We start from the raw sequence: 14,029 nt of genomic DNA on the forward strand, positions 1-14,029 counted from the left end.
TCAACTGCCTAAGAGGAACTCCGAGATTGCATAAAGTGTGTGCTGTGTGTGCGAGCTCTCTATGATTCTGCTGAAGACCTAGAGATGACTTCACATAGAGCCTGAATAAACACACACGCTGATCTCAGATCTGTGTAAATGTGTTACCTGCAGCTCTGAATGTGAAAGGTAACGAATGTGAGAGATAATGAGTGTTTACTGGGGTCGAATGAACTGCTCTGTGAGTCGAGTGTTTGTGTGCATGTGTGTGCAGGTTTGTGTGCATGTGTGTGCGTGTATTTGTGTGCATGTGTGTGCGTGCACGTGCGTGTGTTTGTGTGCATGTGTGTGCGTGTTTGTGTGCATGTGTGTGTTTGTGTGTATGTGTGTGCGCGCGTGCGTGCGTGTGTTTGTGTGCATGCATGTGCATGCATGTGCGTGCGTGTGTTTGTGTGCAGGTGTGTGCATGCATGTGCGTGCGTGTGTTTGTGTGCATGTGTGTGCATGCATGTGCGTGCGTGTGTTTGTGTGCATGCGTGTGCATGCATGTGTGTGCGTGCGTGTGTGCGCAGGTTTGTGTGCATGTGTGTGCGTGTGTTTGTGTGCATGTGTGTGTTTGTGTGTATGTGTGTGCGCGCGTGTGTTCGTGTGTTTGTGTGCATGTGTGTGCATGCATGTGCGTGCGTGTGTTTGTGTGCATGTGTGTGCGTTTGTGTGCATGCATGTGCGTGCGTGTGTCTGTGTGCATGTGTGTGCGTTTGTGTGCATGCATGTGCGTGCGTGTGTCTGTGTGCATGTGTGTGCATGCATGTGCGTGTCAGGCAGCGGGGCTGGGTTTACTGCTGACCTGTGAGTTTGATGTGTCCCTCCTCATCCAGCAGAATGCTGGAACAGAAGCGGAAAACCAGCGTCACCCACAGCTGAACACAACATACAGTAACGCTCTACACTGTCCATTATCACAGATTAATATTTCACTGAAGCGTTTCGGGCGAAGCACCTGTACTTAAGGTTACGACACAAGTGCCCCCCCCCCCCCAGGATTTAAACCAACACCATTAACGTACCCAGGGTCTTTACCCGCTACACTGCTGCAGGGCACATTTCAGCGCAACGTCCAGTTTATGAGAAACCAATCCCCGGCATCGCAGCAGCAGTACGAACGTGTTAATAGTCGTTAAAGACTGATTTCAACAAAACAACGGGTTTGAAAGTGACGCTTTAGTGGGTAAACTGAACCGAAATAAAATTATAATGACAATGACAGTAATGACCGTGCAGTTGTTATGCACTGTAATAACAGTAGCACATAATAGTTGTGATGAGTTGTTCTGAGTTCACTGCAGTGTAATAACATAGTAATAGCATTGAAGGTGTGATGAGTTCTGTGCTTATAGTAATGTAATAACAGTGTAGAGACACACTGGTATGTGATACTGTAATAACTCAGTAATAGTTCAGGAGTCAGGATTTCTGAGCCACAGTAAAACAGTAATAGCAGTGTAGTTATACTGTAATAGTTACTTCTCAGGTTTGAGGTCTCTGTAGATGATGCCCAGGCCATGTAGATGGTCTAGTCCCAACGCCAGCTCTGCCAGGTAGAATTTCACATCTTCCTCTGTGAACATCACCTGGAGCAGAAATACACACAGACACACACGCACACGCACACGTGCACACACACATGCACACATACACACACACACATACACAGTGGTTAAAGAAAGCATGGAGCTCAGAGAACATTCAGCCTATAGGAAAGTATGAAACTCTCCCATTCCCCCTAGCTCCTCCCCCAGTACCCTAGCTCCTCCCCCCAGACCTGCAGCCCCTCCCCCAAGGACTCCTGGCCATACCTCCTTCGACAACCTGGTGAACAGGTCCCCTCCTCTGAGGAAATCCAGAATGAGGTACAGCTTCCCCTCAGTCTGAAATGCTGCAGAAAACCAGAGGAACAAACCACATCACATCACACAAAAAACAAAATATACACAACTATATCAACAATCTGCCCCTCTGTGATATCACACAGGGCACAAACAAAACACACAGGGCTATGTCAAAAACCTTCCCCTTTGTGACATCACACTGCACAAACAAAACATACACAACTACGTCAACAAACATCCCCTCTGTGACATCACACTGCACAAACCAAACACACAGGACTACATCAGCAAATGTCTCATCTGTGACATCACGCCACGCACAAACGCTAACGCCGAGCATTTTAAACGCATCGAGAAGAACCAATTCCATATATTTTTATGTAGCATCACACACACACACACACACACACACAATACAAAGTGAGTGTTTTAAGGAGATCAATAAAATGCGCAAACTCTGAGGGACACTTCAGCCTATAGGATGTTATCGATTGCGTTCCATTATGGTTGAGAACTGGGAAACGGCCATTTGTAACAACCAACCGCTTTCGCGCTTTCCCTTTGGTGGCTGGGAGTGACTATTTTTACTGTATTGGATAAGAAAACAGACACACAACACTGACGGGCAGCGGAAGGAATATCAGCTGCTTCCGTTTGGAGAAATTTCACTTCCTCGACTCTTGACCTTCGACCCCTGAAATTCGCGCTCACCATAGTGGAGCTTGACGACAAACGGGTGATTGACATCGGCCAGGATATCCCTCTCCATCTTAGTTCTGACACGGTCTCTCACTGTGGGGCAGGATTTAAAAGTTTGTTATTATCAACACCCGACCGCCTCTATGGAAACTGCCAAGTTTCAAAACTTACTGAAAAATAAACACAGACCTAAAACCCACAAACATGCAATTATTACACTCACAATTACACCACAAATCAATTAAAAGCAATTACGAAATAACACTTAGCTAAAACAATCACAACACTTGAATATTATTACTAGACTATTATAATATTAACCATTATTTCAAACTATTATCAAAAATCGCCATTATTTGAATTGCAGGATGCAAAAAAAAGGCTTCTAAATTAAAGTGAGTAAAGGGGGAGCAGTGGCACTGCAGGTTTAACAGAGAACATTTTCATTTTATTATCGCTAAATAACAGCAGCGTTGAAACAACGGCGGTTGATTAGAGACACAAACACGCCTATACCGGGTTCATGTAAGGACACATTTTCAGAAGGGCCTTAAAAAACTAATTTAAAAAAACAAAAACATAGTGAGTGATTTTGTGACTTGTTTTTGTTTTTTTTGTTGTTTTTTCTCACGACAAACTTTAACGGTTGCGGGCGTGTTTACACGAGATCGAGGCGAACGAGCAGGCGAAGCCAAAAACAGAAACCACAGAAGGTGGGGGGGGGGGAGAGCAAAACATGGTACCCTCACCCAAAACTGCAGAGGAAGAAAACAAAACTACAAAAGTAGAAGAAGATCAGAAAGAGAACCGCACAGCCCTGCTCCCCAGTGGTAAACAGTGCCGGAGAGGCATCACACCCAGAAACCAAAATGGCCACTTCCTCTTTTCTCATGGGTGTGAGAAAGTAGCAACAAACACACACATCACTGCGGAGGGAGGTGCGGGGGAGGGGGAGGGGGAGGGGGAGGGGGGAAGGGGGAGGGGGGGAAGGAGGTGCAGAAATGTGCGTTTTGAGGAAGAGTGAGAGAGGAAGGCGGGGAGTGCCGGGCGGCCAGGTGGCGCCAGGGCCTTCCCAGAGTACCTTTCAGCGTGGCCTTCCTCAGCACCTTCATGGCGTACAGCTGGCTGCTGTCGGGAGGGGTGATTTTACGCACCAGAAACACCTGCGCCATCAGAGGAGGAGGAGAGCAGGCACACACACACACACACACACACGCGCACACGCACAGACACGCACAAGCACACACACACACACATACACACACATACACACACACACACACACACGCGCACACATACACACACACACACGCACGCATGCACGCACACGCGCACACGCACACACGCACACACGCACACACACGCACACACGCATGCACACACAAACACGTACACACACACACACACAATCCAGGACATTAGATGCGACATTAAACAATGAATATGAGGTTGAAGTGTAGACTGTCAGCTTTAATTTGAGGATATTTACATCCATATCAAGTGATCTGCATAAGGGTTGCAGTACTCTTTGTGCGTGTGTGTGTATGCGTGTGTTCATGTGTGTGTGTGAATGTATGTGTGTGGTGTGTGTGCGTGTACATGTGAATGCATGTGTGTGTGTGTGGTGTGTGTGCGTGTGTGTGAATGCATGTGTGTGTGTGTGTGCGTGTGTGTGAGTGCGTGTGTGTGTGTGCGTGTGTGCGTTACCTTCCCAAAGGAGCCCTGTCCCAGCACTTTGAGGAGCTCAAACTGAGAGGCGTCGGCTTTTTCCGCACCCTCCTTGACCACATGCGTGATGTTGATCTCCTTGATGACATCATCGTCCTGCGACAAGAGAGAGAGAAAACAAATCCATCATGCTAGAAGCACAGCCTACGGATAGCATCGAGTTCACACCAATATAGGACATGGCCAGAAAATGACCTCTGACCCTACTTATTAACCAATCCCTTTCCTCACTGCTGACAGAGAAAATCGGTGTGCACACAGGCAAGAGAGAGAGAGAGAAAGAGAGAGAGAGGGAGTGAGTATTATGAGGTGTATCGATATCCAGCTTTTTATTTCTTTTATTTTTTATTTATTTAGATGAAGCCAAAAGATTCCGAAGTTCCGGCAGCTTATCGCCTCCGTCAGTGAGATGTTATTCCGCGCGGTTGGCAGTCTAACACGCCCAACGCTAATGCCTCCCCCCCCACACACACACACACACACTAATTAGTCAGGAAGTGCCAATAAGAGTCTCTTTCTCTCTCTCTCTCCGTCCAGGAGGGCTATTAATGAGAGCCAACCCGAAAGCAGCGAATTCGAAACGGGACATACGACAGTCACGCCGCGGCAGCGGGAAAACTGGCAAGCGATCGAAGCTGAGCGACGAGACAGACCTGAGGATGAAGACTGCATTACACTAACATACATTACATTACATTACCTTACACTACATTACACTAACATACACTACATTACATTACACTAACTTACACTACATTACAATAAATGACATTACCTTACACTACATTACACTAAATTACATTACATTACCTTACACTACATTACACTAACTTACCTTACACTACATTACATTAGACTACATTACACTACATTACGCTAAATTACATTACATTACCTTACACTACATTACACTAACTTACACTACATTACCTTACACTACATAAAGCTAAATTACATTACATTAGACTACATTACACTAAATTACACTACCTTACACTACATTAGACTACATTACACTACATTACACTAAATTACATTACATTATCTTACACTAACTTACACTACATTACCTTACACTACATTAAGCTAAATTACATTACATTACATTAGACTACATTACACTAAATTACACTACCTTACACTACATTACACTAAATTACACTACCATACACTACATTACACTAAATTACATTACATTACCTTACACTACATTACACTAAATTACATTACCGTACACTACATTACACTAAATTACATTACATTACACTACATTACACTAAATTACATTACCGTACACTACATTACACTAAATTACATTACCTTACACTACATTACACTAACTTACACTACATTACACTGAATTACATTACCATACACTACATTACACTAAATTACATTACATTACCTTACACTACATTACACTAACTTACACTACATTACATTACCGTACACTACATTACACTAAATTACATTACATTACACAACATTACACTAACTTACACTACATTACCTTACACTACATTACACTAAATTACACTACATTACCTTACACTGCATTACAATAAATTACATTACATTAGACTACATTACACTAACTTACACTACATTACAATAAATTACATTACATTACCTTACACTACATTACACTAAATTACATTACATTACCTTACACTACATTACACTAACTTACACTACATTACCTGACACTACATTAAGCTAAATTACATTACATTACTTTACACTACATTACACTAAATTACATTACATTACTTTACATCACATTGCACTAACTAACACTACATTACCTTACACTACATTACACTAAATTACATTACCTTACACTACATTACATTACATTAGACTACATTACACTACATTACAATAAATTACATTACATAACCTTACACTACATTACGCTAAATTACATTACATTACCTTATACTACATTACGCTAAATTACATTACATTACCTTACACTACATTACGCTAAATTACATTACATTACCTTACACTACATTACATTACATTAGACTACATTACACTACATTACACTAAATTACATTACATTACACTACATTACACTAACTTACACTACATTATCTGACACTACATTAAGCTAAATTACATTACCTTACACTACATTACACTAAATTACATTACCTTACACTACATTACATTACACTACATTACACTAAATTACATTTGAGAGGAACAAGATAGGAGGATACAAGTGATAAGAGCGATCCTAGATTGGGAGTGCCCTGCAGGGTGGTGATAGTTTGTCCAGATACAGTCTGAAGAGATGAGGGGCAGGGACTGAGTGGGCTAAGAGCAGGGGTGAATCAGCAAACTAAAACGACGACGTGCAGCAACGTCAAAGCGAAGCTGCAATTAATTTAAATCGATCGTTGATGGAAAGAATTTAAATGTGAATGCGGAGACGATCATTGAACACGGCGACTGGTAAGACTGAGGGAAGAAATAAAACGGACATCTCTGCGTTGCTAGATTGCTCATAGCGAAGGATTCGGGGTTACATTTCCATTCCAAGGGCGGCGTTGTACCCCAGGACCCAGCCCTGATGGTGCCCATGGCAACCGTCACGGCAGTCTCGTCATTGGCCACATCGTAACAGCGTTTCTCCGGGGACTAAAGCAGGGGTCTTCAGTCCTATCCAGAAAGGGCCAGTGTGGGCGCAGGCTTTCGTACCCATATCAATCCTCTGTACCTCAATGTACCTCTGTGTGCGCGATCTGACAATATTTACAAATGTATTTCATGCCAATAAAGTATTATGAATTTGAATTTGAGCGAAAGTCAGAAAGAGAGAAGGCCACATAAGAGAGAGGAGTGAGAAACTGAGAGAAAGAGAGAGAGAGAGAGGACACAGAGAGTGCCTATCTCCAGTGAGCAGCAGGCGCAGCAGTGCCCCAAACGGTGATTCAAACTGGCAGCTTCCCTCACACCTCGGGGCCGGGAACCAATCAGATCGGCCAATGTCAAAAGGAGGTCACAGAGAAACACCGCCAACTCTCTGGGATTTAACGTCCGAACGACGCCAAGTAGCGGGGTCAGCACTCCGCGAGCATTCCGCAATCTCGCGAGCGCGCGTCTATCGCCAATCTCGCGAGCGCGCGTCTATCGCCAATCTCACGCACGTCCATCGGCTCCTCTGACGCACTCCAAAGGCTTTCATCCCAGCAGGGGGTCTTCACCAGGTGAGCACCAGAGAAATGTCACTTTCCTCTCTCTCGCTTTAAAATCACCGCACAGCGCCTGCAGCTACGATAACAGCGCTGTGACTGAAATGCAAACACGCCAAAAAAAAACCAAAAAACTCCAAGGCACATTTTTAAAAAATTTAACCTTTTATTTACACAGGGTAGGTTGACAGAGCACACGTGGCCTTTCACAGCAATGCCCTGTTAATGCCTGACCTCCACCTACAGACACGGACTGACCCTCCACCTACAGACACACCACCCGTCCACACAAAGCCAGATAAGAAGACGAGGGGGGGGGGGGGGGTGGGGGGCGGGGATTTGGCTTTCAGTCCCGAGAAACGAGCGAAGGGGAAAAACCGTGGACGGACGTCATCCGAACTTCCCCCCCAGGCCGCAGTGCAGTCCAGGTTACTGGCACCGATGTGTAAAAACAGAGACGTGTGAAACCACAGCCACACTGTAGTCGCAGCGCAGCTAACCAGCGCTAAAGAGTAAAAGAGGTTTAACCAACAGTTCCCACACTGGATTTCTATTATACAACGTACCTTTAAACCAAAACTTCAGCACATCACAGCTAACCAGCGCTAACAAGCAAAATGCCGAACCGACAGTCTCCACACCAGACTTTTAATTACAGAACACGCCCTTAAGCTAAATTCAGCCCAATACGGTCCCATTGACAGGTCCCTGTCACGCACACCACAAGCGCAAAGACCAGGGCCACGTTTTTAGCCTGCTTGCCTTCAACAGGGCCGGCTACAGAAGCGCGATGACAGCCTAGTCATTTCAGTGGACAAACCGCAAAAAAAAAACAAAAAAAAAAAAGGTAGAACTTCAAGGGAAACAGAGGGGCGGTCAAAGAGCAGGAAACCACCACTAAACCACAAGCACCCACACCCCCCCCCCCACATCCCCACCCATACACTGTGTAGTGTAGGTGTCCGATCCCTGGGGGGGGGGGGGGGGTTAGGGGTGGTGGGGTTGTGGCAGGTCAACACGGCCACCACCTGCAATAAGTGACTCCGCCCTGCGGCGCACCGATTCACCCCACCCAGACATTGACCCTATGGCATCATCAGTGACATCGTCAGCCGATCACCCTGGTTCAACTCCCCCACAGCGGCCACAAACAGTTTGCTAAATTCACAGGAACTTCTGACGTGGCTGGAGCCATTCTGATTGGCTCGCTGGCCTATTTGGGGGTACAACCAAACCTGCTTTGTCATTAGACCCAGGCTGACTCAGACTACAGCGCTGTACTATTAAATGTTTTCCACTTCTGTAACATTTCATTACATCACAGTCACACGGCAGATGCTCTTATCCAGATCGACGAGCAGCAGTGCAGAACATCAGTGTTACTCATCAGGGCTGGGCGATATGGACAAAATCAAACATCACGATATTTTTGACCAAATACCTCAATACTGATATTGTGATGATATTGTGGGGATGACTATTGGTACTTTCACAAAATTACACAATGATATTTTTGATAAATAATCATCAGTAATGCCTATGTTATAACTAAGTGGGTAAAGGCAAATAATAGAACAGCTGGAACAGTCAGGGAAGTTCAGAAAATTACACCACTTTACTTTAATGCTGTCTTTAAAACCAGGAAAAGACTTATTCCATATCACGATATTACGATATACAAAATCCCAGGCGATATGTAGTCTCATATCACGATATCGATATAATATCGATATATTGCCCAGCCCTATTACTCATCAGTGAATACAAAAATGCAGCAACACCAACAAGGCACAGAGGCCCATTTATAATCAACAAAAGTGTAATGCCAACCTAACCTAACATACCGCAATTTCAGATTGCAACTAAATAAAAGTATCACTAGACGAGTAACTCATCTTTACACAGGTACACCTATAAAAGCAACCAGAAGGAAATCCAAGAAAAACAAGAGAGAGAAGAGAAAGGATTTCTAAAGAGGGCGTTCACGGTCCGTCTGGAGTGGCAAGTCTCCAGTCTGTATTGGCAGAGGGGCAAAAGTTGCTAAAACTCGCTCTGGATGGCATCGCCTGCTAAGTGGTGGCAATGTGGAGTAATGTACTGTAATGCACTGAGTGTGTGCCCCCCCCCCCCATCCCCCCTGGAGTGTTAGTGTATACAGCCAATGAGCTAATTTAGCCAGGGTAACTGGTGGAAACAAAAACGCACGCATACACACACCGGCCCTCCAGTACACTCTCTTCTTTAAGAAGAGCCCAAAACAACAAACAACAACAACAACGAGCATGTCGCTCCGACAAAGCGATTCATTAAACAATCGTGCGACTTCCTCGTATGCTCAGGCACTAAGCCAAACACGACTAAGCCCGAGAGACACTTCAGACATGAAAACGGCATTTCCTGGTTATTCAGGGGGAAAGAAAACGGGGAAGAAAAGCATGTTCCTGGATGTCAAATTCAAGAACTGAAAAGCAACATCTTCCAACAAACTCGCATCTCGAAAAGGATTTTAAACGACACTGGAGCACTCCTTCCCTGGTTCGCCGAGCGCGACGAGCGCAAGCCACTTCCTGCTTCTGCGATTCTCGCCCGTTAGAAAATACGACAAAAACACTCAATGCAAAATGTTTACCAAGCATTTTGTAGAACAGTAAAGAGGGTCAGCTGTTGTCATTCGCTGTTAACTTCCTGTATGCGGGGGGGTGGGAAGGGGGCAGAAAAAAATGATCCTAACTGACCGTCCCCGAGCTCGAATCTGCAGTGTGGTTGCTGATTGTTGTTGCCGTGGCGTCGGTCGTCGTCCTGGCGTCGCTGACCTCAGAGTCCCCGGTTTGGGTCAGGGCTTTGGTCTGATGCTTCCTGAAGAAGTAGAGCGTGAGCAGTTGGCTCACTTTGAACTTCCTCTTCTCTTTCTCCATGGCGACGCTGCTGACCCCCCCCCTTACCCTCCCCATCCCCAGGACCACCGTCACCTCGAACCCCCCCTACCCCCCGATGCTCCACTATCATCCCAGGACAGCCAGCCTCCCAGCCCCCGCCCCCCCCCCACCTCCTGGCCGGGCAACCAGGACCTTCGCGGTGGTGGAGACGGACGGACGGACGGACAGACGGATGAACAGACACTGCAGCTGCTGTCTTCCAGCCCGAGCTTCTTCAGCTGCAGTCCCCCCAGCAGAGTTAGACAGACAGGAAGGAAGAGTCCTCTATCTGCAACCTAAATACCGACACACCAACACACAACCTGTGCGCGCACACGGAGGGGGAGGGGGAGGGGGAGAGAGAGAGAGAGAGAGAGAGAGAGAGCGAGAGAGAGGGAGGGAGGAACAGAGAGGGAGAAAGAGATAAAGAGGGAGACAGAGAAAAAACAAAGGGAGAGAAAGCAAGGGAGAGAAGACAGAAGATCGAGAGAGAGAGAGAAGAGATTGAGCGTGACAGGCAGCCTGCACCAAGCTCCTCTTTCCGCGTCGAAAAAGAACAAAGAAGACAAACTCATGCCATCCTGCGCCTCGTCTGCCCACTTCCCCTCTCTCTCTGTCTCTCTTTCTCACTGCGGCCCACACCGGGGATGGCGACTCCCTCATTGTCAACAGGGCTAAAAATAACGGAGCACTTTTTACCGCTGGCGCAACGCCCTGCACGCCCCCCCCCCCCAAACACCCCCCCCCCCACCCACACCGGCGCTCGGCACCGCCACCCAGAGGGGGCCCATCGGCGATCGATACCATTACGGTAAAAAAAAAAAAAAAACTAAAGCACAACCCGCTCGTGAACTGCCACTGCAGAGCCTCTTCGGTCGCTGCTGGCCTCCCGCCCTTCGTGAGAGAGAGAGAGAGCACGGAGCGCCCCCTGCTGCCAAAATGGTAATAAAGCGATACGCAGATACATTTTTTTTTTTTAAAAAGAAAAGACTTGCAAAAAGTTTGCTGCCAGGCAGGCAGGCAGCTTGACTGGTCTGAGCGGAATGTCCGGACAGACATCAGGAAGCGGGACGGGACGCTCATGTCCTAAAGTGGAGCGGGACATTCCTGTCCTAAAGTGGAGCGGGACGCTTCCTGTCCTAAAGAGGAACCGGATGCTCCTGTCCTAAAGCAGGATGGGTTGTTGACTGAATGTTGTCGATCCAATCAGATCCTGTGAAGCGAGTCCTTGTCAGGCAGTCGTCACCCAGAGGCTCCTCCTTAGCTCCACCCCTTCGGCCCAGCCCGAGAAAGGGAGCGTGGAAAAACTAGCAACCTCAAACACACACACACACACACACACAGACACACACACACACACACACGCCTCCACTGCAGACACCACGCAGAATCGCGCCGAAGCCTCTCGACACACGCCAGAGGTGAGAGAGCCCCGCGGAGAGGCTTCAGCGCCGCAGAGCTCGCCGCCGACACCTGTGAGATTAGCGATGAGTCACCGGGCACGATGAACCAAAAGCCTAGCCGCGCGACCGACAGCCTGCCAAGCCAGCAAGCGCCGAGAGAGCAAGCACCGAGCCAGCAAGAACCAAGCCAGCAAGCGCCAAGAGAGCAAGCACCGAGCCAGCAAGAACCAAGAGAGCAAGCACCGAGCCAGCAAGAACCGAGAGAGCAAGCACCGAGCCAGCAAGAACCAAGAGAGCAAGCACCGAGCCAGCAAGAACCAAGCCAGCAAGCGCCAAGAGAGCAAGCACCGAGCCAGCAAGAACCAAACCAGCAAGCGCCAAGAGAGCAAGCACCGAGCCAGCAAGAACCAAGAGAGCAAGCACCGAGCCAGCAAGAACCAAGCCAGCAAGCGCCGAGAGAGCAAGCACCGAGCCAGCAAGAACCAAGCCAGCAAGCGCCAAGAGAGCAAGCACCGAGCCAGCAAGAACCAAGTCAGCAAGAGCCATTTAATTAATCGCCTGCCATGTACACAGATTCTGAAATTTCGAGAGCCAAACACACTGCCACCGCAACGCACACAGACGAGGGAGGCGGGGGAGGGGGGGGGCAGGTGGGGAGGTTCTACACAAATGCCCAAGGGTTCCCATTAACTGTGATGGACTAGGTTTCTGATAGGGACAGGGGGATTGGCTGCAGACCAACAAACACACATACCTACTCACACACACCCACCCACCCGCACACACACACACACACGCACGCACGCACGCACACAATGCAAAAAAAAAAAAAAAAAAAGTCATTTTAAAACCCAGATCTGAATCAGAGTCTGACCTTCAAGTAACGAGAGATCCAGGCATTTAAGGTCCCTGGAGGTGCAGCAAGGACATCAGCAGCGTGGTTCAGCTCGACCAATCACACGACTCAGCTCAACCGATCACGTGGTTCAGCTCGACCAATCACACGGCTGCTTTACCAGAAGCTGCACGTTTTAAGCAGAAAGAGCTTCAGTGCAAGGGCCCCGGCGGGGTTTGAAGCGGGAAGTAGACCTTAAGGCCTGAAGCCAAGCATCCCGAGCCGGCGTCAAGAGGAGGGGAAGTCTTACCTTGGGTTTTACTTTGGCAAAATCCTTCTCTACCCAGGTAATGTGAGATCTGTCCTGTGAAGGAGCGGGGAAGATGTCAGGATTCAGCACAATGCAGCTTGCAGGTTCCCAACGGAAACGTTTTTTTAAATGAGTTTTAAATTTAACCGACAACCGGCAACCGACAACTCGGTTCAGATCCGCAGTGACGACCCGGAGAGCCAAAGAGACGACGACATCGTCCCACTGACTCCCCGACCCCGCTGGATTTAGAGCAATGAGAGGCCAGATGCTGAGAGTCCGTTTTGTGGGAATTTGAACAGGACACCGGGGTTGGCACTCGTATGCTTTCGAGAGAAGAAAAAAAAAAAAAAAACACCACAAGATGTTTAACAACCAGTCACTCAGGGACCATGCTTAACTTCTCATTTGATTGGGCGTGCGCAACCTCCTACAGCACAGTGTCCCCATCGCCGCATTAGCATTTACATACTCGACCTACTTAATACCATGTAAGGTTTTCTTTTTCTTCTTCAATTTTTTTATTTATCTGATCCAGAGGGAAGAGCACCCCCTGCTGGCCCACCGACACAGTCTTCCCCGGAGGTCTCCCAGCCAAGTACTAACCAAACCCTCGCTTGCCACGCTCCAGCTGTTTAACTTCAGATGCGTACAGGGTGTTACGGCTGCTCTCTATCTGTCAGTACGCTTCTCTTAATTCAAAACAGAAAAATGCATTAACAAAGGTGATCAGTGGTCTGTAGCAGTATCACGGGTACTCAACAGAAAGGTCCGTCTGATTTGTATAACAAACAGTTGTTGAAGAAAGCAGAATCCACCCTGTCTGACGGCACCCACCCCCTGCACCTAGAGTTTCAGACCTTGCCTTCGGGTTTCCCGCTTCAAATACCCACTAGCCAAAACCAACAGATACAAACACTCCTTCATTCTGTCAGCCATTTCACTGCTGAACTCCAATAGGAAAAGGTAATACCAGCTGACCACCCAACCACGCTTGATAATATCATGCACTTTACGTTTTACAAAAATGTTTTTTTATGTTCTTACTGTATTCTATGTTTTTACTTG

General features: G+C 47.2%; 1 protein-coding gene across 5 annotated transcripts in view; it reads right to left on the minus strand.

Moving 5' to 3' along the window:
• The window catches only part of rps6ka1 (ribosomal protein S6 kinase a, polypeptide 1), a 74,703-nt gene that overhangs the window by 14,852 nt on the left and 45,822 nt on the right, over positions 1 to 14,029 (minus strand). For 2 of the 5 annotated variants that reach the window (XM_035419482.1, XM_035419494.1), the window contains 7 exons: positions 12,962 to 13,015; positions 4,275 to 4,391; positions 3,649 to 3,730; positions 2,580 to 2,660; positions 1,836 to 1,915; positions 1,504 to 1,610; positions 827 to 864 (listed from right to left, as the gene is read on the minus strand). In XM_035419482.1, the coding sequence (XP_035275373.1) occupies positions 827 to 864; positions 1,504 to 1,610; positions 1,836 to 1,915; positions 2,580 to 2,660; positions 3,649 to 3,730; positions 4,275 to 4,391; positions 12,962 to 13,015 (559 nt within the window). Of the gene's footprint in view, positions 1 to 826; positions 865 to 1,503; positions 1,611 to 1,835; positions 1,916 to 2,579; positions 2,661 to 3,648; positions 3,731 to 4,274; positions 4,392 to 10,233; positions 10,443 to 12,961; positions 13,016 to 14,029 lie in introns of those variants that run through there. The other 3 variants (XM_035419491.1, XM_035419496.1, XM_035419472.1) reach the window with 2 other exon arrangements.

This window comes from Anguilla anguilla, chromosome 1, assembly GCF_013347855.1.
Source record: "Anguilla anguilla isolate fAngAng1 chromosome 1, fAngAng1.pri, whole genome shotgun sequence".
Lineage (NCBI taxonomy): Eukaryota > Metazoa > Chordata > Actinopteri > Anguilliformes > Anguillidae > Anguilla > Anguilla anguilla.